Source organism: Mya arenaria, chromosome 2 (genome assembly GCF_026914265.1).
Source record: "Mya arenaria isolate MELC-2E11 chromosome 2, ASM2691426v1".
NCBI classification, from domain to species: domain Eukaryota; kingdom Metazoa; phylum Mollusca; class Bivalvia; order Myida; family Myidae; genus Mya; species Mya arenaria.
In genome coordinates this window covers 35,596,646-35,622,150 of record NC_069123.1, presented here as the reverse complement: position 1 = coordinate 35,622,150, position 25,505 = coordinate 35,596,646, and the positions used below count along the sequence as shown (strand labels likewise).

The window sequence follows — 25,505 nt, the reverse complement described above, 5'->3', positions numbered from 1 at the left end:
TAAAATCAAGTTAGTTTTGAATGCAAACAGTTTAAAAACAAACCTTTTTGATGAAATAAATACAGTCGAAGGCCCAATTGCAAGGTACTCAGTTCCGAGGTAAGGAATTTTGGACAGCGGTCTAAAGCAAGGTATCAGCGTTCCATTTCCCTGATCAAGGTCAACCGCATGGTATTTATGTCTGAATGGCTGCTCCTTGAAACCACCGGTCTTCCACATTGCCTTGATAGATTTAAACTCTTTGTCAGATATTTTCGATCTTATAATCAAGTAACGATCTCGTTCAGACAGTTTGAAATCGATACTCTCATATGTCAATTTTTGTTGCAAACGCGTCGACCGTACATGCTGCATTCTTCCAACATCTATTTCATCAATTTGTTCCCGTCCCTTTTGCTGTGCACTTATCGCAAATAGCTTTGTTTTTGTTGAGTTGAGACTTGAGCACATGATATTGACCATTGTGTCTGGAGGTTCAAAAATCATGTTCCCCAGGAAATCGAACACCTTGAGTTTGCCAAGTGTCGTATCGTGCACGATGATGCAGTTTGACATTGGATGGATAATGTTGCCAACTATTTCCATGACTATCATTAGTTCTACTGTTAATGTATCATTGTTCCAGATTCGCATTGTGCAGTCCTCCTTACATGTGAACAACAGTGTTTCGTCCAGGGAAACGGCTATAGCGGTGACGTTGTCTTGGCCAGGCAGTGTAACATCAACGGCGACAGATTTTTCCTCAGATTCATTGATCAATTCCAATAAGGCATCCACAGACCATGTTTTCAACTCCATATTACTTCCTAAAGTGATGCATGTTTGATCAAGAATATCGACGTCTATGACTTGAACAGTGTAGGCGCCGAACGAACCTAGTTTCCTGTCCTCTGACGGATCATATACAATGACATTGCCGCCTCCTGTTATCAGTAGCCAAATGTCTCTATCCCACAGAACAGCAACATCCAATATTGGATTGGGCAATCTCACTTTCTGGTCATATGATTGAGTGACCAAGTAAACCGTGCCCTCTGAATTTATAACAACAAAAGATGCCTTCGTTGGATCTCCATGAATACATATGACATTGCCATATTTGTCGAAAGTTTTCACCAAACAAAGATCGCGCAATTCAAATAAAAGCAGTTCTGAAGTTGATGCATCTGTGACCATTCCATCGGTCCCATTTTCCTGTTCCTGTATGCATGCATCTCCCTTTGTTGCGATCGCCAGAGTTTGGTCTAAATAAGCAAGTGATTTGGTTCTGAAGTCAAGCCGTTTGTCCGTTTCATATGTAGCCACGGGACTATCTTTATCGAGGTCAAAAGAACAAATAAAGCTGATATTTGTTGGTGTTTGATCATCATCTTCATTTGAATTGGTAATACATCCCATTGCAACGACTTTCTCGTCATTCAGAATATAGCATGTCTCAAATTTTGCGTGAGGCTTCTTGGGAGTGAATTTCTGCACAAATGACATTTTTTCAAGATCAACTATGACAATGCATGAGTCAAATACGACAGCACCGTGTTTAGTTTCCTGATTATATGCAAATTCTTTGGGCTTTTCTTTATTGGTTTCCCAGTTTGGAATTAACAAATCGAACGTGTACTCGTCAGTTGTATTGCCACGCAAGTTACACGCAACTGAATTCTCAGTCAGGTAGTACAACAAATCGCCATTCATGTGGATTTTGCTACAGACGTCGTTCTCCTTCAGTTCCACAGGGACAGACTCCTGTGTATCTGTATATAAAACCTCGTATGTTGACTTGTGCTCATCTTCCTCTTCTCCTTTGTGTTTTTTCAGTAAGAGAGCATTTATAGAGTGGCTTTCAATTTCAGTTATTCCTGTAATGGACGTAAGCAAGGCGCCGGATGTATCCTCCCTCGGAGCCATACAGGGAAAGCTTGGAATGAGCAGTGGTCTTTTCTGACTTTGTAAATGCTCACGGGCATCGTCAACCAACTTCAAGAGGCATTCTTCGGATGGTGAAGGATTCAATGCACTTATTATGTGAAATGCAAAACGTAGTGACTGGGCAATGTTGTTTCTACAAACATTGATGCACGACTTTAAATGCGCTACTTCTTTGTCAGGCTGTTTGTCCAGAAAACCTTGCAAGTCTTGAAGAACAGTTGACACTGAAAATGCTCCTATCCTTGTGGAGAGAAATTTAAAATTGCACAGAATATTCCGTTTGACAAAATGGCTACCTACAAGGCTCGATGCCATACTGGCATGGTACGGAAGGCATGCAAGTTTTCTGCGATTCTCGGATGTAAACGGTTGTGGTGTGACTTGCCGGTCCGCATCCTCAACAAAAAGAGAGTTCCTGTTCATCAATCGAATAGAACGATGCAGACCGTTTTCTTGCAGGAATAAATCAGCCAGATTCTTGTGAAGTTCAGCCTCTTTGCCATTTGTTGTGTACCGTTCTCTTGCAGTTTCAATGAACTGTCGGTGGTACCAATTCAGAGTGGTTCTTCCATGCGATAGTCTCTCAACTAGATACTCCTTGATGTCGTAGCGAATTCTTGCCCACAAAACAGGCGGGATTCTTACAATCCCTGGAACGGGAGGATCATGGAACTTGTAGACGACGTTTAAAACAGCATCGTCACAGGATAAAACATCCTCAATTTCAAATTCTGTGATTCCTGATAGGCCAACAGTGATGTAGCCGAGTGCATGACTGACAAGCGTCTGTCCAAACTTTGTTTCAAGCTTTTCAAACATTTTGCTGATTGCCTCTTTTACAGTTGTCGGTAATGATATATCTGACATCGTAGTAAACGAATTCCATAGCCTCGCCTCATCCACAATTATTTTCAAAAATAGTGGCGTTGGAGTGCCTTTGAACACAGACAAGAGCATACTCATTTGGGCCTCTGTGATCTGTCTGTTTCGCTTTCCGAGATACATATTTATAATTTCTTTGCCGGTATGTTCTGAAACCATGGGTACCTCTACATAGCATTTGGATTCTGGCAGTAACTTTTTCAGATTGGTCAGAATTCCATTTCCCTTTGGTAAAGTTGAAATGATAATCTTGATATTCGACGGCAGTGTCAGTGGTAGCCATTTCATTGAGTATGAATCATAGGTTTCTTCTAACTGATCGATAGAGTCCAGTAAAATAACCACTGGTTCTTTTGCAACTTTTCCAACCTGTCGTAAGTGTCTTGGTGCATAATCTTGTAACTTTGCCATGGTATTGTAGTTGATTGGCGGGATGATCATCTTGTAATTATCAGAAACATGACCAAGAACACTACCCAGAACGTCAAACACGTTCTGAGTGTTAGGAGTTGTGCCGAGAAATCGAATCAATCGTGTGTGTGATTTGCCCTCCAACCAAGCTGGGATGGATTTCATTATCATTGCCATAATGGATGTTTTGCCTAGACCAGAATCTGCATGGATGACTAACGGTGTGTGAGAGGATTCATCCAGAATGTACTTTTTAGCTTTCTCAAGAACCTTAAATTATAAAGAGTAAGGTGATTAATTTTTTATGAATGCTACAAAACAATATTTAAACCAAATAAAACAATAGCAAAAAAGAAAGCCCTCGAAACAAAATATTAATTAATATTTTTGCGGTATGGAAACAGCAGTCTTAGTTTAACTGCGAATGTTAATTGACATCAATGCTTAGTGTATCACTGTCAGCTTGATGCAAAACACCTATCTTGAAACTAATTCTAGATTAATGGCAGTATACAAAAGAAACAACAGAAACAAGATATCCAGTAGCCAATTGTATAAAACTGGTCAAGTGTTCGGTTTTGTTAAAGTTATCCAAACTGGCTAATAAAATAGTTTTATTAAGTCAATGGGCCAAAAGTTAACCCCAGCACAACAAGAAAACGAGACAATCATAATATTCTGGTTGTTTTCACAACAATTGATCCACAAGGTAGTAATTCATATTCCGGTTGTCCAAAATAATATGACACGACTTAGTGATTCATGAACACAGACTTTCATTTAAGACATACTTTGGATGTTGCATGTGCCATTCAATGATATCAATCAACATTTTCAATCAAAGTTTATTGGTGAAAAAAATCTTAACATTAAACTAATCTTAATATAACCATCGGTGTCAATATTCTAAACATAACACAAAGTGAATAAAACCTACACACGCAGCTTATTAAATCTAATTTAAACATACTTACACTTTGCTGACCACAAAAGGATTCACATTTTGCATTGCAAAATTTCAAATGATGCACAAGTTCATAATAATCGGTGTAATAGTTTGCTGCATTGATCAGAGGATTTCGATTTGCATGCGCAGCATCAATGAGTCTCATGCAGTCTTTGGTAAAATCTTTGCAGAAATCAGCCAGGTATGATTCATGCTCTTCCATCATGTCGGGACGAACACCTTGTGGGATCCATCGAATTGTATATGACTTGATATTGTCGTCTTGCAGTTTTCCTTTAATTTTCTGGTCAAAAAGCAACTTTTTATAGTGTACAACCTCTTCATCTATACGGACACCCTGTAAAAATAGTCAAATAAATGAAAACATGAAAATGGAACATTAAACTCCATTTGAAGTTCAACAACTTTAAAGAGGAATTTCAAGATAAAAAAAAACAAAGAAATATTTTATGGTTAATTGAAAGAAATGATGATCAACAGTTGAAACTTAGTTTGCTTTCATAATAAAGTTAAAGCATAGTTATATTGATAAGGATTATATATTTTCACTTTATTTGATAAGCTGACAATCGAAGTACCTTGTCAGTTTTTTGCACATCTATGTATCTCGGAGCATTTTTGTCACCCGCAGTTTTGTCATCTAGATCATTAATGTATCGCTTGTACACCAAGCAATGCAAGTCAACATCACTGGCCTTCACTATACCATTCTGAATCTCACTTTCCGTCACTAGAACACCATCATACAAAATTTAAAATATCAAACGATATCATATAATCAATAGAAAAATAAGGCTTACGCTTAAAGTTTATTTTGATTCATTAGTCTTTACAAGGTAATTCGGAGTAAAACTCAAAATGAGTTGAAATGGAATCAACAATTTTTCAATATCAAATGTGTTTGTTAAATACTGAGTGTGGAATCGCGTGTTTTTAAAGAGATTTGGTAAATGATTTTATTCAGTGGAAAACAAGGGACTAGCCATGTAGTGAAAGAAAATTAAATCCAGTCTATCGGCCCAAATACCATGAATCATGATGATATGGTTAAAAAGGAAGGAAACAAATAGAAGCATACGGAAACTTATTGTAAGAGTAACTGAAGTTAATGAATGAATATAGGATATGTCCAATGACAATTAGAAATACCAGATATGAAGAACTGTTCCTTTTCCTGCTCTGTGATTTTGCCGTCTTTGTGGGCCTCCGTGGCAGCTTTTCTCAACACTACCTGTAGTTGTCCATAAGTCTCATACCAAGCAGTCGTGTCCTTCTGTCTCAACTCATCACATCCAGGTGAGAAATCTCCAAAGAATGTGAACTTGGACCTGATTGGCTGAAACAGACAAATAGATTGAATCTGGTCAGCTGACATGATAAAAAACAACGTTGTTTCGATTAGCTGGCGGATCCGTGGTCTTGAGGTAACACACTTGACTATCCATCCAGGGGTCGCAGGTTCGATCCCCCGTCGCATCACTAAAAAAAAAACTAATCGTCTTCCGGGACGTTAAATGTGGGTCCCGTGTGACAGTGCTATACACTGGTGCACGTTAATGAACCAGGGTAGCTCTAACCAGGGTTACATTCTGTCTGTGCACATTGCTCCAAAAACCTAAAATGACTAACAATCTTAACGGAGCACTCGCCGAATGGGCAAGGCCCGAGTGCGAGTATAAATAAGCTTACACACCCACCCATTAGATGAAACAAAACATAACCTTGGACTATTTCGCATACTCGTGCCATTCATTGGGAAGAAAGTTCATATTTGGAAGGAATAAGAAACTTATCATACTAAACAATTTAGAATTCTCAAAGCATCACACAAAGCTTCATGCACAATGTAACAATACAATAAGAAAGGCGGCAGTAATTAAAGTTAGTGAAGTGGTCGCAGCAGCTTATAATTAAATGTTTTTGTATAGTTTTACCTGGAGCACATACAAACTTGGTACAGCATTTTCATCCTTTAGGTACCAAGTATCAAGAAGTTCTCGGTCTTTAAGTTTCAGTTTCGTGGCTTCAAATCTCAGACATTCAAACAGTTTCACATCCATTTCTGTCGGAATGGGGCGAAAACCATACCTGTCCCCAGACAAAACCTGAAAGCAAACATCACTATGCAATGACTTTAATTCTGTGAAAATTAATGCATAAATGAAGGCAGAAACACAGTCACATCTTTCGTACATGTACATATTCTTCACCTAACCAGCATGTTTGAAGACATTTATATTATAAAAAGAGATGTTTGTCAAGCATTATGCCCCGCATGAGTGCCATGTTGTCAAGAATATTTGAACAATTGAATGAAATATGCATGGACCGAAATGACAGCTGATTTGTCATTGATGTTGGATGCCTCTGAGGCAGTTTTAAGATTATGATCATTCAAAGTGTGGGGATAGTAGGTACAGTTTTTAATCATGTTCATATGTTAACTAGTCTTTGCAGATAAACATTTATCCTCTTAGCAGCCGGGGATGAGTAAATATGATGTAATTTCAATGATCAATATTGTGACCTTGACCTTTGACCTCAAAATCCATAGGGGTCATCTACTGGTCACCCCCAACTCAAGTTTGAGAGCCATGAGTGCAGGCATTGTCGAGCTATCACAGGGACAAGACTTTTGCGTTCAAGACCATGAAATTAATAGGGGTCATCTACTGGTTAGGCCCAACCAACATGTCAAGTTTGAGGGCCATGAGTGCAGGCATTGTCGAGTTATCACTCGGACAGCCTTTAAACATTCAAGGTCACTGTGACCTTGAACTTTAATCTGATGACCCCTAAAATCAATAGGGTTCATCTCCTGGCCAGGCCCAACCTTCATATTAAGTTTGCTGACAACGGGTCCAGGAATTGTTGAGTTAACACTCGGACAAGCTTTAGTCTACCGACAGACCTACCGACCGAAGGACAGAAAGACCGAAAGGAAATTTATGTTACAATGTTAACATATGAACTTAATTATGTTGCAAATGTAAGAAACCAGTGTACCAAAAGCTAGAAGCAATAGGTGCATGAATTTATGTCTTAAAATAAGAAAAAATAACCATTTATGAACAATTGAATAACACACACAATTGTCACGTAACGCCAACGCTCACTTAACTATCGTGATAGTTCGTTCAGTAACCAACCAACAACTGTTCAAGTGTTCTAAGTCTTTATTGTTCCACGTTCTTTCTAAGTATAATAATCAGTATATAATAAAGTATCATACGGGCCATATGTCCAGTCCACGCCCAAAATCTAAATCTAATCTAACTAACATGAGTAACATGCGTTCATATATACTGCTGATCTCGTCCAGTTTGTGACAGGTATGCATATCTAATATCTTATTACAGACGAAGGGATGTATTCTATAGTCATGAACTGTCACGCTAATTGGTCTAATAGCCAGCGGCTATCACGAACTGTCAGCATCTAAGTGTATCTACATTTTGATCCCATGATGGAGTATTTGCTTTTTGATACAAATATGGAGTATTTACTTTTTGATACAAATAAATTTTGAATTCTATTATTGATTTTTGGTAATTACTTTAAAGTGTTTCATACGTAACTTTTATGTTACGTAACACTTTAAAGTTGATACGTAACGACGGTTACGTGACATTCGTCCGATTTTTCTTAAAAGAAATATTTCATCATGGGAATTATTTCATCTTACTTAATATATTTTAATTTAATTTCGTTTCGATATCTGAAACCAGCGAAAAAAAATTAATGTTTCGTTTTGCCACCAATAATCCTTGCGTTATACCTTTTATCCCAATAATTTTTTTCCAATAATTTTTATCAATTTCAAGCGGCGCAAGCAACGCGTTTCCGCCCTAATCTTATTTTTAGGAAGTGTCATAAAGAGGTGATAATTATTTCGGTAAAGATCGGAGAAACTATCATTACTTAAACCCGCAGGGTTAATTGGTGTCAAAGTGAATTGCTCGCGAGGATGATGACACTTGCTAATGATGAGGTGTCAACAGGAATGGTGTTAATGTAGACTTTTAATCGGAGAGAAATACTCTGCGGTATTTAAACTTGAGAAAAACTCTGTCAATTATAATTGATTAATGATAAAGTAGATGATTGGTAACAAAATTTAAAAGGAGTTGGTGACTATGAAGGTACGGTGTTGTTTTGGTTTTTATATGAAATATTAAGAAAACAAGAATACATGCACATAAATTATACCCGAAACCAAATAAGAAAAAAAAAATAATCAACAGAAACAAACACAATACACTAAACTGAAATAATAATATTTAAACACTTCTGAAAAGTCACTGAAATTGTCTCTAGTCGACACTGTTGACGTCTAGGGTAATGTTCGTGGGTGGTGACCGTGGGCGGTCACTCGAGCAGCTGGAGCACGTCCATGTAAGTGGCAACATCGGGAGGAGGGGTGACGCGGCTGGTCCTTGAGGCGGCAGCTCTAGATGCGCTGTGGCACGTGTCCAAACGCTTTGGAACACGGCCGACCTCCTGGTGAGGGCTCTCACCGACCTGCGAGAAACTGTGGCCTCGCAGCAACAGATGCAGACATGGAGTTGGCGTTGGGCTGCTACACGGTGAATTTTCTCATGTACTTCAGTGAATAAGTCCATAAATAGATAAACGATTCTTATGTACAAGTCCATTAATGATGTCCATCACTATTGTGGTATCGTCGGCTGACGATCTTTTTAGTGACATATCAGAAGTCCCGGTGGCTGTCAACAATTTTAATTGTGGCCCTCAGGGTTTAAATCCATCCGATCCAAGCAAGGATAAAGTCGTTGGATGGCTTCGGACATCGGGTTCGCAGACGACGTTGATTGGTTGCAGATACCCGGTTTTTCAGGCCCCGCCTCTGATTGGGCGAGAGTAGATTCCTCACTGGCCTTGTAGACCACCTGACTGTATTGTGGGTGTGGTTTGGGACGCGATCGGTTAGGAATACATTTGAGGAAGGCAGAATGATATTTACAAAGAATGAGAACGGTCACACTGACAAGCAGAACACCAGCTGCTATGATTGTAATTATTTTCCATAGTGGCCACCCAGAGGATACGTCAAGGACAGAATTGGGTAAGTAAATTAATTTATTCATTAAAGCTCTTAAGGGAAGTTCGTGTATCTGTTTCAATTCATCAGGCATTTCAATTTTTGAGACGTTAGTAAGAATCTTATGGAGAGGTTCCCAGATTTGAAGTGATGTGAAATTGGGAAGTACTTGATAATGTTCATAATTATTTAATAGTAGTCTTGAACTATTTGTAAACCATGATCCCAGTGTAAAATGTTCATTATACGCTTTGCAGTTCATTTGCAACGATAGCAAACTTAAAGGAGCTTCTACCGTCTTTTTGCTATGAGTTTGAATGGAGTTTTGGCATATGATTACAAATGTTAAGTCCGTTTTGGAAGCGATCATCCAAATACCATCATATAGATATTCCGCGGCTGGTAGGCGTTTATTTGGTCTTGTTATGGTAGAGCATTGACTTTTGACTTTATTGTCTTGTTTCATAAATAAGGCTGTAATACAAAACTGGGATAAACTCATTTGATAAAGCGCCGAGCGAACTTCGCAGAATGGACTAATGCTTTGTACACAAGATTGTAATTCAAATTCAGTTAGAATGGAGAACTGAGTGCGTTCTTTATTAGTAATCATACGCGTAGAATCTAAATCATAACGAGCTGTCATACTGATATTGTCTGATTGTGTAAGACTGCGGTTTCTACTAATGAAAGGTACATCCAAATTGTAGGCTTGATATAATTCATATTGATTATTAAGTTCAGAAAGTGGAATCTTGATCGTTACAATTATATGGTCGTTATACATTATTGTGTTACATGAGAGGATTTGATAGAATTTCCAAAGTTGTGTTTGAGGATCGGCAGGAAGGGTATATTGTTGCGGTAAATTTGAGACTATGTCTAAAAGTATTTCTCTCAAATGTAATGGTGATATCAGGCTCGGGAATATTTTGCGTGTACTAAGCATATCTAACTTAGATCTAAATTCATCCAAATACATCGTCGCGTGCATTACTAATTGTTTTATTTCTTCAACAATGAGTTTTAAATTATTGTAGTTAATCGCGTATCCTTGCACCATTTCCAGTTGTTTTTCGATCCTACCCTGCCAACGAGCCATTTTTATATTAACCATTTTTAATGCCTCGATTAATTTATTGATTGATTGCCTGTTTTCTGATATATGGGATTGTGATACGTTTAAGACTGTTAAACTACTTTCAAGAATATGTATCACCGTTTGTTGTGTACGCGCGATCTTAGCAACGTTATGTCTCAAAGCTTGAACGTCGGAATCGTCTCCTACCCCAAATAGAAATTTGAATATGCCTCCCAAAGGTAATAAAGACCGTTCAGATCGTTGTCCTAAAGTTTGTAAATCTGTATAACTATTTAATATTTTCGCGTAAGTGTTCTGTACATTTCCCAAATCTAATTGAATGTTCCTAATTGTTTCAATAAATGCGTCTTTATCAGTGTACTTATCATTTTCCGTAAAATGCATAATAACCTGATTAGCCATTTTGGTAGAATTCATTAATCTTTGATCAACTTGATCAAGAAAGTTTGCAAACACCTGAGTGTCAATTACCAGTGCTAATTGCCAGTGTGACTTAGTAATTGAGATATCTTTAAGTTTTTGAAATATGACATTATCGTATATCTCAACAGTTTCACTCATGCCAATCGCGTACCACAGTACAAGGTAATTAAGGTAATTCATCCTTGTTTCTGAAAATAGATGATTAATATAATTGATAACCATCAATCATTAATAATCGAAGTGTAGGTATTTACAGTATTTACAAACAATTACAGTATTTTCACACAATTACAGTATTTTCGCACCATTACAGTATTTTCACACGATTACTGTATTTTCACACAATGCACTTATATAGTGTGAAGTCTTCTACATATGTCAACATTCTTAAAGCAACTCGTAGTCGCAAGGTGTAGGTGTCTGATGTTTAGCACATCGTATTCATAAGAAAGGTATTGTGATTACAGCATAACGGACAAACATTTTAACATTGTTTTTATCGCGTTCTTTTTATGCCTCGAATCCTTCTTATGTTTTTTGACGTTAAGTGGGGGAGCTGAAACAGCCTCAATATTCATTGCTTCATCGTCGCTAGACTCAGGGGTTATCAGATTATCAGAATCAATATGATTTGTATCTGCGGGTGAGTTATTTAGATTGATGCCGCTCATAAGAGATTCAGAATCAGAACTGCTTAGAGTATCATTTGTCACCTCTGTTGGCATCTCTGTGACTTTAGATTTATTTCGTAGAATCTTTTGGAGTTCTGCGAGGGGTATTTCATTTTCACTATCAGAATCGGTGCCAAGTTCTTGCTTAACTCTTTTTGTTATAGGAGGTAAATTAACTTGATGGGGTTCTGAATCAATGGGCTCAGAATCATTTGAATCAGAACTTGATAAATCACTTGGTGGGACAACATAGTTTGCTCTTCGTATAGGTCGTTTATTAGTTGTTTTGGGAATTGGCCATTCGTCAATTTTTGCATGTCGTATTTGTTCAGCGTGCACTTTAACAATAGAGTTATCAAGTTGGTTTTTTATTAGGTAGGTTAGTGGTGATTTCTGTTCGATTATCCGGTAATACGGTTTCCATTTAGCATCCAATTTATTATGTCTTTGAAAGTTCTTATAATAGACAGGGTCATTTAAATTAAAGCGTATGTCTTTGGCATTCCTATTTGCATACTCTGCTCGTTTTCGTTTAGATTTTTTAAGCTGTCTGCGGACTTCTACAAATGCCTTATGTTGCGCATTAAGCATAATTTGATAGTACTGTTCTCCATGGTATTTCATTCTGGGCTTAAGTAGATTATCGATTGGAAGAACCGGGTCTCGATTAAAAAGAAGGAAATAGGGTGAATGTTTAGAGCTCTCTGATGTTGAAAATCTCATGGCGGCCAAGGTCATGTTAAGATGTACATCCCATTGTCGGACATTACCCTCTACTAGTTTTGATAAAATGTTATTGATAGTTGCATGAGATCTTTCATTTTGACCGTTCGCCTGAGGGTGGTAGGTGGAAGTTTTTACATGATCTATGTTTAATTCTTTCAGAACGGCCTGGAAAGCACCGCTAGTTACTTCGCTACCATTGTCGGAGATTAAACGAAGGGGAGTTGAGTATCTACAACAGATTTCTTCTACCAGTAAGTGTATTAAGGTATCTGAACTTTTGTCAGGTGCTGGAAAAGCCTCTACAAAGCCGGAATACATATCTAAGAAGCAAATAATAAAGCAATTCCTCGAACTGGTCATGGGTAATGGTCCCTGGACATCCACAGACACTACTGAGAATGGGTATGGTGCCATGTTGAGACGGTCTTGCATGGGAGCTTTTATTTTGGTTAAATTCCGACTTTGACAGGTAACGCATTTTTCAACATATGCGTGTAATTCTTTAAACAGTCCAGGCCAAAAGTATTTTTGTTTAATGGTTGCAAATAACCTTTGGCTACCCGGGTGCCCGTTATTATCATGATATTGCGTAATGACTAAAGGTGTTAAATGGCTGGGAATTACTAATCTTAAATTTGGCTCCTCATCGGCGTTTGATAAGTAATACAGAATGCGGTCTATTTCAATATATTTATTCTGCTCCGTTTTGCTAGGCTGACCATGTCGCAGTTTCATCTTTAATTGTAAAATATTGGCATCAAGATCTTGTTCATTAGCCATTGACATACTTTCAAATTGTTTCACTGGTTCTACGAAAGAATCTTGTTCCTCATATTCTTTATCAACAACCTGTTTTTTATTTAGATAATGGGAATTGATGGCGTTGACTTGCTTAATATTCTCTGGAACATAATTTTCGGAAATTTGAAAGGTGTTATCACTTATATCCGGTTCGTAATCCGTGGGTGGGTCAATTTGGATAGTATCGGACGATGGGGGGCGACTCAAGAAATCTGCTATGATATTAGTTTTTCCGGGTATATATTCGATTTTACAATTATAACCAGCTATGCCTAACGCCCAAAGTTGAATTTTCTTGTTTTGCATGGGAGACTCTAAAAGATATTTTAAGGGTTTATGGTCGGTCCTAATGATAAACTCAGCATTGTGCAAATAATGGTCTAATTTTTGTAATGCGTAATGTATGGCAAATGCTTCCTTTTCCACGGTACTCCACCGAGTTTGTGTATCGGACAATTTATGTGAAAGCAGATAAATTGGTTTTTCATTAGCATAATCCCCAATCTCATTTTCTTCACATTTTTGTGTGAGGCATGCTCCGATATTTTTATCTGAAGCGTCTGTATATAAAATGTAAGGCTTGTTTATGTCAGGATAAGATAAATAGGGAATTTTCGTCAGATTGTCTTTAAGTAGTTGAAAACTTCGTTCACAGTCTGGTGACCAAAAGAATTTGACTGTTTTTCTAGTTAAGTTAATCAATGGCTCAACCATTTCGGAATACTTTGGACAAAATCGGCGGTAAAAGCCGGCAGCTCCCAAGACTGACCTAACATCTCTTACACATTTAGGAGTTGGAATTTGTCTAATTGCTTCTACTTTCTTAGGGTCGGGTCTGATTCCTAATTTATCAATAACAAAACCTAAGTACTGCGTTTCTTCTTGCATGAATTGACATTTCTTTAGTTTTAATTTGAGTTTATGTTTTTCAAGTTGTTTGAATACTTTTTGGAGATGTACCAAATGTTCTTCCTTTGTTTTTGAAAATATTAAGATATCGTCTAAATACGCAATGGCAAAACTTTCACAGCCTTCTAATACTTGGTTAAGTAATTCTTGGAATCGTCCAGGAGTTCCACAGAGTCCGAAAGGACAGGAATTAAACTCATAAAGACCTCGGAATCCGGTCGTAAAAGCAGTCTTTTCTTTATCTTGTTCTGCAAGTTTCATTTGGAAATACCCTGATTTAAGATCAAGCGAACTAAACCATGAACTTTTACCTAAAATAGCCAATATGTCATCTATGAGAGGTAAAGGATAAGATGTGGGTTTTGTAATTTTGTTTAATTGTCTGAAATCTACGCAAAATCGTTTAGTGCCATCTTTTTTATCTACTATTACAATGGGAAAACTCCAAGGACTATGTGACTTCCTAATTACCTTTGCCTCAAGCATTTCGTCAATTGCCTTGTCAATAATTTTCCTATTATTCAAAGGGGTGCGGTATGGTCGTAATTTAATTGGGGGGTGATCTCCTGTCTCGATTGTCATGGTAACGGTGTCAGTTTGAGTAAGATCGGAGTCGTTTTTAGCGAAACGTTTTCGATTTTGCATTATAATTGGTAAGATCGTTTCAGCATGATCTTTGGGTACTCGTAAGTCTGTCAAAATTTCATCATCAGTCATTGGATTACCTTTAACCGAAGTATTTTGAACAGAAGCAATCTCTTGAGCCTCTAATTTTTCAATTTTGCCTATAGCACTGCCTTTCCTTAACTTAATTGTTTTATGAGTGTTATTTATAATTGCAATTGGAAATGTACGTTTGCTTTGAAATTTAACCACGGAATTAACAATTACAAGGCCTGGTTCAGAATCTAAAAATGAATTGTTTATGTTTTTAATCTCATAACATTTTTTTGTATCTATATTGGGATTGGATTTTACTTTACCATTTAATAAATACCGTGTTTGTGGTTTCAAGACAGTACATTTTTGAAGTCTCACAATTGATGCAATATGTAAATCTTCTTCCAAAGGTACATAACTGTCATCTATGCGCATACATTCTAAATCAAAATAGAGTCTTACCCCATTTTTTGATAAAAAATCCCTGCCTAAAATGATATTTCTATTTATATTTGGGACAACATAAAATTCGTGCACTTTGTGAACTCGGCCGATTTTAAATTTTAATTGTACTGAGCCATCAACTTGTAGCGAATTACCGTTAACTGATTGTAAATGAGCGCGTTTATTTGAGAGTTTAGGTTTGTTTTGCAATAACCTAAGGGCCTTTCGACTAATTAAACTAACTTCAGCACCTGTGTCTACTAAACTTCTAAAAGAAATGTTTCCTATTTTTATCAGACATGAATTTGGATTCCCACAAATTGCTATAGTGAATGTTGACATATGTTTTCTCCTATCACCGACTTCTTTATGATAAGAGACTCCTAGTTTTTTTGATTACGTGAGGCGTAATATGGTCTCCTGCCATTTCGACATTCCCTTTGAAAATGACCCATTTTCCCACAATTCCAACATTCAATCTTTGATTTCCAATCGTTATTTGGCCTATCACTAATTTGGTTATTTTGAACTTGAAATTCTTGACCTATGGCATTTATTTCGCGTTTTCTTGATTTACAATCTTTTATGTTATGACCGGGTCGTCTACAGTATATGCAGTATTTATTTGGTCTTAAATGATCAATTTCCATAGGTTCATGCCTATCATTGATGCTAATATCATGCCTGCTATTTTGACTCGGCGCATTACCTATTCGAAGATTAAATCTAGTTCTAAGATTTTGTTCATTTGTTGCACTACGCACCGCGGCTTGAAGAGTATCTGGATTTTCTCGCATTACTTTCATTTTTAGGAAATCATGTGCCAAACCATCAATAAAGAACCCTATTAGTTGCCTTTCAATAACTATTAGGTCGCCGTTATGACCTACAAAAGCTTCTTCCGCCATCGTTAAAAGTCGTTCTGCATATATTTGAACATTTTCCCCTGGTGTCTGTTTTATTGCCCTTAATAGACAGAAAGCATGTTGTGGATCTTGTACTTCCGAAAATCTTGATTTTAATTCCCCTTTTAGTGTATCCCAGTTATCATCAGGGTTACTTTTTAGATATCTTTGTATAAAATCACTAACTGCATTTTTGCTAGACTGATAAGCTACCATTTTTAACCTTTCGCTATCTAGACCCGTAAGAACGCCGTATTTTTCAATATTTTTTATCCAATATTTGAATTGTTTCGTATCCCCGTCAAAATATGGTACTACTTGTGATATACTCTGAGTGCCTACTACAGCCGAAACATTTTGTAATTGTTCCCCTAAATTTTGAAAAATTCTACTAATATCTGGTTCTGCCATTTCTCTATGTTATCCAATAAAACCGAAATTGTCACTCACCCCTTTTTCGTTTCAGGTGGTTTAGTACTTCGCCGTTGTGTTCCACGTCAACCTTGCTCTTATCCTGGTCAGCAGGCGCCAAACTTTTACGTGTCACGTAACGCCAACGCTCACTTAACTATCGTGATAGTTCGTTCAGTAACCAACCAACAACTGTTCAAGTGTTCTAAGTCTTTATTGTTCCACGTTCTTTCTAAGTATAATAATCAGTATATAATAAAGTATCATACGGGCCATATGTCCAGTCCACGCCCAAAATCTAAATCTAATCTAACTAACATGAGTAACATGCGTTCATATATACTGCTGATCTCGTCCAGTTTGTGACAGGTATGCATATCTAATATCTTATTACAGACGAAGGGATGTATTCTATAGTCATGAACTGTCACGCTAATTGGTCTAATAGCCAGCGGCTATCACGAACTGTCAGCATCTAAGTGTATCTACATTTTGATCCCATGATGGAGTATTTGCTTTTTGATACAAATATGGAGTATTTACTTTTTGATACAAATAAATTTTGAATTCTATTATTGATTTTTGGTAATTACTTTAAAGTGTTTCATACGTAACTTTTATGTTACGTAACACTTTAAAGTTGATACGTAACGACGGTTACGTGACACAATATTACAACCAGATATGAAAATCAATCCGCACCGCAAATAACAGCATTCTACTGTATTAACTCTAAGGTCATCTATCAGTCTGAAAACTCACTCCACCTATCAACCTTATAAAAAGTCTTGTTTAAGCAATTACAAATACAAATCTAAGGATGGCCATACCACAAAGTTAACCCCAAGAGATGATTTCTGGCAGTTCGCCACCTCCTGCAGACATATCTTCTCAACTGAGTGGTCATTCTGGCTTTCTTCAGTGATGCCCCAACGCATGTCCACCACCTGGAAGTCCATGCCCTTTTGGGCACAATGGTCTCTCAAGTATGGGTAAACCTCACGTGCCAACGTGTTCCTCTCCTCTCGCATATCTGAATTGTCATCATGTTTAGGAATTAAATCTGATAAGTGCAAAATGATAAATCTGAATACATGTATTAGAGCATGGGAGTGATTTGTTGTATGGGTGTCAGTCATGAAATACAAAAGAGGCAATGACAATACTTTGAGTGGTTAAGTCGTCCACCAACTGACTGGGGGGTCATGGATTCGATAGGCCACCAACGGACCAGGCCGCGTCATACCAAAATACGTTAAAAGTTGGTAAACGTAGCTCCCTTGCATGGCGCTTGGCATTAAAAGGGTAGTGCTTGGAAAAGGGGTGTACTCAGTACTGGTTCAACCCAGGAAAGTTGTATCCCGTGTATTGCTGCTTTACACCGAGCACGTTAAAGAACCAGGAGGTCTCTTCGCAAAGAGCTAGGGTATCGCACCCGGATCTCTTGTATCTCATTCTATTTCTTCAAGTCCTCCAACGTCTGGATTTGACAGCGAATTGCTGTTACTTCTATCTCATGTCACTTATGGCATTTAAAACACAATTTAAGTCATGATGGCCTCAAGCCATAATGCAGCCAAAGGGCGCAGGCAGACCTTGATAAACTCAAATAACAAAGGGTAGCTTAAAAAAGGTAATGTTTCAATTCAAACCAAAGCCAATTTTACCTGAAAAGGTTGAGCTGAGAAAGATGCGAACCATCGTCTTGGGAAGTTCGGGAATGTTGTTGAGGTCTCCATTTATCATGTTACGGAAGTTCTCAGTGATATCTTTGTCATACTGGGGCTTCTCTGTTGATAGAAATTACCTAATTTAAGCTTCTAAACATTGTTCTAAACATAGTGGGAAGGTAAAACCTGCTATAAATGTTTGTTAGTTAATCTCAAAATTTCTGTCATGTATATATCCTCGGGCTTATTAAGTCTAAATTTCTCCTAACATTATGGAAATATTGTGTTATCCATCTTTAATCTTATATTCCTTTTAAACGTGATTAAAATGTGCATCACTACTTCGTTTCTTTACCCTAAATGTACTGACACCATGGATGATATTTAATGTTTAACATTTTATTGAGACTCTTAGATTTTAGTTTAGCTTGTTAACAGATATAAAAAATAATCGTATGTACTTAAGAATTCCGCATCATGTCGGTATACTTTTATATTTGATACTAGTAACCAGTATATATTTTTGGCAAAATGATAAAAATATACCTTTCCAAGCTCCAATTTCCTTCTTGGGAGCTGAATACCTGAAACAGAAATAAGGCAAATTAGCATTGGCATCCGTCTCTTTCTTGGGCACTGAAAACAAAAAAGAAGAAATAGACAAGTAAGCAATGGCACCAGACTTCATCTTGGAAACTGAATACCTGAAACAGAAAGACAGGCAAGCTATGGCACCAGACTCAATCTTTGGAAATGAATACCTGAAACAGAAAAAGACAGGTAAGCTATGACACCAGACTCAATCTTTGGAACTGAATACCTGAAACAGAAAAAGACAGGTAAGCTATGGCAATAGTCTCCATCTTGGGAACTGAATATCTGAAACAGAAAAAGACAGGTAAGCAATGGCAACAGTCTCCATCTTGGGAACTAAATACCTGACACAGAAAAAGACAGGTTACCAATGGCAACAGTCTCCATCTTGGAAACTGAATACCTGAAACAGAAAAAGACAGGTAGGCAATGGCAACAGTCTTCATCTTGGGAACTGAATACCTGAAACAGAAAAAGACAGGTTACCAATGGCAACAGTCTCCATCTTGGAAACTGAATATCTGAAACAGAAAAAGACAGGTAAGCAATGGCAACAGTCTCCATCTTGGGAACTGAATACCTGAAACAGAAAAAGACAGGTAAGCAATGGCAACAGTCTTCATCTTGGGAACTGAATACCTGAAACAGAAAAAGACAGGTAGGCAATGCAACAGTCTTCATCTTGGGAACTGAATACCTGAAAAAGAAAAAGACAGGTTAGCAATGGCAACAGTCTTCATCTTGGGAAGCCAATACCTGAAACAAAAAATAACAGGCAAGCATTATAGGGATTTTTATTACATCTCCATGCTCATGTTTAAAAACCGTCTAAAATAAACTAAAATATACCAAGTAATTACCATATAGTTCATTTACAGAGATAAGAGAGTTTGAAAAGTGATCCAAGTTGCTGTCAAAGTCCACAAACATTACAGTGCTCATTCTTAGTTAAAAGTGTCTTGAGAAAAAATTTAATCATCCAAGTTTTAATCTTAGATTGATTTCCAAATCAGTTAATACATGTAATCGAAGTGACCATTATACCCTTTAATGAGAATATGTTTAAAATGTTAATGTAAACTGTCCAGTTAAAGCTGATTGACAGTTTAAAAGGTTTTAAAGCAGCCTAATTTCAACCCCTCATTTGATCACAGAGCTGATTCAATAAAGCTCAGAATCTGCTTACCCAGTCCTAGTTTTTGTGTTTGGCTTTGAGGTAACATTTGCCTGCAAAACAGAATGATGTGAGGATAAATTCAGCTAAACAAAATTGAATTAGGTAAAAAACACTCAAAAGGTACATAAAAACAGTATCTAAAGTTAAAACAGTGTACCAAGTATTTAATATTTTTGTATAAATGGCACTTTTAAAACCAACTTGCTTAATACTGAGCTTGCTTACAAAGTGATGGGAGAGTGTCCGCTTGGGGAGAAAATTTCGATACCGACTAAATGCACAAAGCATATTGGAGCGTTCTTTAACATTTGGCAGTCCACGCTTAATAAGAATAAATGTCCTTGACCAACCTTTAACACTGGTTTTACTTGAAATGACGATTTTCGTGTTGGAAGTGCCTTTTTTGTACTTGTTGTGGAGGCTGAAAATTAAAATTTGTGACAATTGTGGAAACATAATACTGTATAAACAACAATGAACAACTCACTTTTATCTTGGAAACAAAAATACAATGAGCACTTAATAAAATCAGACCACTAAAATGTCTTTCATCCACTTTAGGGACAATAAAAAGATGCAAAAACATGAACACGTACAAAAGCATCTGTAATTCTTTTTTTAAATTTTGATTTCACTAGGGAATGCACTTGTATTAAAAGAAGATAACCCATATTGTTAAAATGGTATAAATAGTAGCATAAATTGGAAAATATATTTTTATCATCAAACTCAGCAATATCCTGTTAAAGCTGCACTCTCACAGATTGACCATTTAAACAACTTTTTTATTATTTGTCTTGGAAAGAGGAAATTTTTGCGTAAATATCTGCAAACCATTGATATAAGATTGCTGACAAAAAATCAGGTCGTAGATTTCCATATTTTATTCGAAAATTAATGTTTTATGGCTTAAACCGTTACTAACAGTTTAAGAAAAATGCATAAAATATCAATTTTTGAACTTAAATATAAAAATCTGCGATCTGATTTTTTGTCAGCAGTCATTTATAACTGGCTTTCATGGATTTTCGCAAAAAATGGCTCGTTCCAAGACAAAAAATAAAAAAGTTGTCAAAATATTCAATCTGTGTGAGTGCAGCTTTAAGATGTTCTTAAGGAAATGAATATATTAGAAAGAAAAACATGCAATTTATCAGTGACATGATTTCATTTGAATATCGCAGAATGAAAACAATATATTAAGCATTCACAATATTTAAAAATGCACTCCTATTCCCAAATAAGTTAAACCACAATTAAAACAAATGTTTTAATTTATCGAAAAGCATAGATTAATATCGGAAACAATGGTTGATATGACAGATACTGACTGTTGAATTTGAAAGGTGCAGAAAACACGATATTTTTATCTCATGACACGATGGTTTATCACTGTCTTTTAGCATTCACCAGTCATCAAATATATATGTGTGCATTTTCAGCTATTAAATTAACGATTACAAACTAAACTTGTTATCAAAAATCAATATTTTCCAAAAATGCATTATTTAGTACAATGTAAGTAGTTTAAGATTAAATGGTAATAGTTACTAATGTTTATTTAAAGATGCACTCTCACAGATTGACCATTTTGACAACTTTATAATTTTTTGTCTTGAAATGAATCAATTTATTCGTAAATATCTGGAAACCAGTAATATAATACTGGTGAAAAAATATCAGATCAAAGTTTTCAACATTTACATATGAAAATTTAAGGCTAAAAGCATTACCAATGCTGAAAGAAAAAATGAATTTTTCAACATAAAACATCTTTTTTCGAATGTAATTATGTAAAACTGCAATCTGATCTTTAGACAGAAGACTTTTATCACTGGTTTCCGGACCTTTACACTAAATTTCGCTCATTCTAAGACTAAAAAATTGAAAGTTGTCAAAATGGTCCATCTGTGAGAGTGCAGCTTTAAGGCACTGTGACCATTGTTATCATTTTTTTGAAATGCAACATTACTGTACCTTGCTCCAGTTTTGAAGACATGTCTGAAGTTTAAAGAAAAAATAGTTAGAACAGTATGCCAGAACAGTATGCCATCTTTTTGCAAGTATAATTGCAATATGTGTTAGGAGCAAAACAAATTTATCACGAGAAAAAACCATGTCCTGATTGTACAGGTGTGCACTGTGTCCCAAAAAGGGGAAAGGGGCGGGGGGTCTTTGAGTTCATTTAGGCGCAAGGCCCAATCGGCAATTGTTAGTCATATTAAGTTAATGGAACATTGTGCACAGACAGAATGTAACTCTGGATTGGTCAATGTACGACAATTTTAAAATGCAGTCCAATTACCAGACTATATATAAAAAGCTTTGAATAGTGCGACGTCATAAACAAAGAAGGGCTTTGAAAACTGCGGCCAACAAAAATAAAGAAGGAAATTTATTCCATTAGGTTTTTAAGACATCTATGTAATTAAATACACAAAATAATGTGACGGTAATTTGCAAGATAATCATATATTTTAGTTGTGGTTGATGAGATACATTTATTATTTTGAAAAGTCATAATAGCAATGATATTTGTTGAAAATTTAGTATGTTATTCATTTCAAATATCGCAAATTAAAAATTTATTGTAAAATTATGGTGGATATTTTGTTAATGGTATTGTGTTCATTTATATTCATATAGACTGACTCTTCAGGTACTGAAACTGTTTGTGTTGTAGAGATCGCTTAAACTTCAACGTCCTCCGCAGTATTCATATTGATTTATTAGGAACAAGCAAATTTGTTGAATTGATATCCCCTGCCAGATTACTCTTAAGCAATAAGGCTGCAGAGTAATGGACTCTAATGAACATTGGATATGAGATATGAGTTTGTTTGCAACTGCTCGATATAAAAGATATCTTATATATTTTAGCATTTAGATTTGACATCATAACCTAGATTTTGACCCCACATTACCCAGTTTTAAACTTAAAAAATATTTCATCAATGCCAGATTTAGACCAGAAATATTTTTCACGGTTTTTCCAAGATTTGAACTGATGACCTAGTTTCAAACTTGGTCAGGATTTCATCAAAGTAACTTCTTATTAAGTTTGATTAAGTTCAGAGTGTGTGTATATATATATATATATATATATACACGTATATATCTTTCCTCTGTTTGTTCACATGTTTTTTTTATAAAATTTGACCTTATGACCTAGTTTTTGCCTAATGTGACCCACTCAGAACTACTCAGTATTGGACATCAAGGGGAACATTCTATTCATAGTTTGAACAAAGTATGGCAATCAATAACAGTATTTGGGTTTGGACATGTTTCTTGTAAGATTCGACCTAGTGACCTAGTTTCTGACCTCATGTGACCAAGTTTCAAACTTGTCATTGATTTTATTAAGGAAAGATTCCGATTCAGTTTCATGAATATTAGACCAACTATTATGTCTCTATTGTAATCCAAAGATTTTCATAAGATTTGACCTAATGACCCACATTCATGATCTGTCGCGATTTTATGAAGGGGGACATTCTGACCAAGTTTGAAAATCATCTAACCAATCTGTAGCATGATATGGTTCCAAACAGAAAAAAAACTGATGTACCGACGAACAGAAGGACAGTTGGATAGACATATTGTTGAGATATGTTCTATTTCTATGTTGTCCACAGTATTACAATCTTGATTAGTGTCACAGATTCTACCAAAAGGTTGTGACCTGTTCCATGTGCAGACATAACACCGCATACATGTAGGTGCTGAGTCAGTCTTCTTGAATGACTGGAATGCTGACGCCGTCTAGGTCATTTGTGCATATTTCGTTTCATTCTACTGCTTCAAATGTATGATTACAAGTTGAAAAAAAAAATCTTTGAAACTGGTTACATAATATTCAGCGAGCGTAAATCAAACAATGACAGCCCAAGTAGTAGATTTCCTTCATTGTCTATATATTGGCTGCAGTTTTTAACCCACTTCTTTGTTCATGTCATTAGCACTATTCAACACTAGTCCACCTAAATGGCCGTCAACGAGTCTTTTGACAATTTTTTTAATATGGCAGACTCGTGACGTCCACCATCCCAGCAAAAAGTAGCAAGCGGTCCTTGCGCAGAGAATCCTCGCGGCCACAATTTTGAAATTATCTCCGTTATAAATTCAAATTTCTACGAAAATATTATTGCCTGCTATTAAACACGTATTAAGTTATGTCAGTATGCCCAAAAAAACATGTTAAGTTATCATAAAACACTTACAAGTGTTGATTGTTTATCAAGTATCCCGATATCGGTAAATCTGGGACAAATCTAACTGGTTGTGTACATGTATAACGGTATTCATGACCCATAATATATTAATGTGAAAATAACAACTCTAATGACAAATTAAATCCAGTTCAGATCACTGTCGGATAAAAATTGAACAACTTTGTCATTATTATTCAATGTCAATGCATGTTATTACTGTATATTATTTCGCCCGTTGTTAAATGGTAGAGAGTTGTAGCATTACAGGGATACATAAGAAATGTCAAAATAATAAAAAAAAGTATCCCAGATCGCTCATTATTGTAGCTATATTCAACACATTAATTATCTGCTAATTGGTACACTTTTTTAGTGTGTCAAGCCCATGTACATGTTAAGTCATATAAATAGCTACAGTCTGAATATTTTGACAACTGTTTTTTGGCAGACTTTATGTCATTTTTTAAACAGGAACATATGAATGTCAAAATGATAATAAGTTCCCTTTATAGACAATACTGTAGCTTAACATCTATAAATGCAATAATTATGTATACTAACATGTGTACATTATAAAAACTTAGTTTTAAAATATGTTTTAAGTATTTTAGACCGAAGCTTAGAAACACAGAATGTATCAAAGGAGTCTATAATAGATTTACATTAACGTTCTTATTATCCGTAAAATGTAACCATCCGGAATATATCAACATGAATATAAACAAAAGCATTTACCGTCTAATTTATAACCGGATGACCATGACAACCATGTGTAATTCAAGGAGGTGATAATTTTATCCTAAAAATTCATTTTTTATCATAGATAACAATGCACACTGAATTTTATTTACATTATTTATTACCAATTAATTACTTATCAATAAGCCGATTAAACCTGTTTGGATAGCAACAGCCTTGAACATGGGGTGCGTGGCGATACAGGATTCAGTGGATTTCACGTGAAATCCACATGAAAGGTAAAATCCACTCATAACTCATTCATTATTAACAACTATTTTATTTTTATTTTTATTAAATAGAAAACAATTGTACACATAGAGGTATATGCTTCTCAAAAGGTTTATATTACAAATGTTATTGAAGTTAATAAAAACCACGGACCTGTAAACCATGGTTTATAGGTCCGTGTAAAAACTGAAGATGTTAAATAAAACATGTACGGAAATCGACGTGAATTCCTATTTTTAAATATCAACCCTTTATGAAGCTTATTCGAATTGTGTACAATTGATTTCTATTTGATAAACACACGTGAGTTGTGAGTGGAATTCACTTTTCATGTTTCACGTGAAATCCACTGGTTTCCTGTATCACCCGCACCTGATTATGGTAGCACACAACACATTTCAACGAAGACTGGTCCGTCACCTTTGTAGAATTATTGATCATGACCATTTATGATCGAGTTACAGCGTAAAAGGAAACTAGTATTTCTAGTATCATTTTAGTATTATTTAATAAGAACTGTAATTGTTATTATTACATTTGAGCAGTTTTATTTAAGTAAGAATGAAATTTTATACTTGAAA

At 36.0% G+C, this 25,505-nt stretch overlaps 1 protein-coding gene across 2 annotated transcripts in view; it reads right to left on the bottom strand.

Annotated features, from left to right (window-relative positions):
• Window positions 1–24,880, bottom strand: part of LOC128219861 (uncharacterized) — a 28,132-nt gene extending 3,252 nt beyond the window's left edge. The window contains exons 1-12 of one of the 2 annotated variants that reach the window (XM_052927994.1): window positions 24,851–24,880; window positions 21,719–21,742; window positions 20,092–20,162; window positions 19,751–19,791; window positions 18,517–18,554; window positions 17,968–18,090; window positions 17,131–17,333; window positions 6,121–6,291; window positions 5,336–5,522; window positions 4,765–4,916; window positions 4,194–4,523; window positions 44–3,489 (exon numbers count right to left, since the gene is read on the bottom strand). In XM_052927994.1, coding sequence (XP_052783954.1) covers window positions 44–3,489; window positions 4,194–4,523; window positions 4,765–4,916; window positions 5,336–5,522; window positions 6,121–6,291; window positions 17,131–17,333; window positions 17,968–18,090; window positions 18,517–18,554; window positions 19,751–19,791; window positions 20,092–20,162; window positions 21,719–21,742; window positions 24,851–24,878 — 4,814 coding nt within the window. In that variant the 5' untranslated portion in view covers window positions 24,879–24,880. Of the gene's footprint in view, window positions 1–43; window positions 3,490–4,193; window positions 4,524–4,764; window positions 4,917–5,335; window positions 5,523–6,120; window positions 6,292–17,130; window positions 17,334–17,967; window positions 18,091–18,516; window positions 18,555–19,750; window positions 19,792–20,091; window positions 20,163–21,718; window positions 21,743–24,690 lie in introns of both variants that reach the window. The other variant, XM_052928003.1, reaches the window with a different exon arrangement.
• Between the last annotated feature and the right edge of the window lie 625 nt (window positions 24,881–25,505).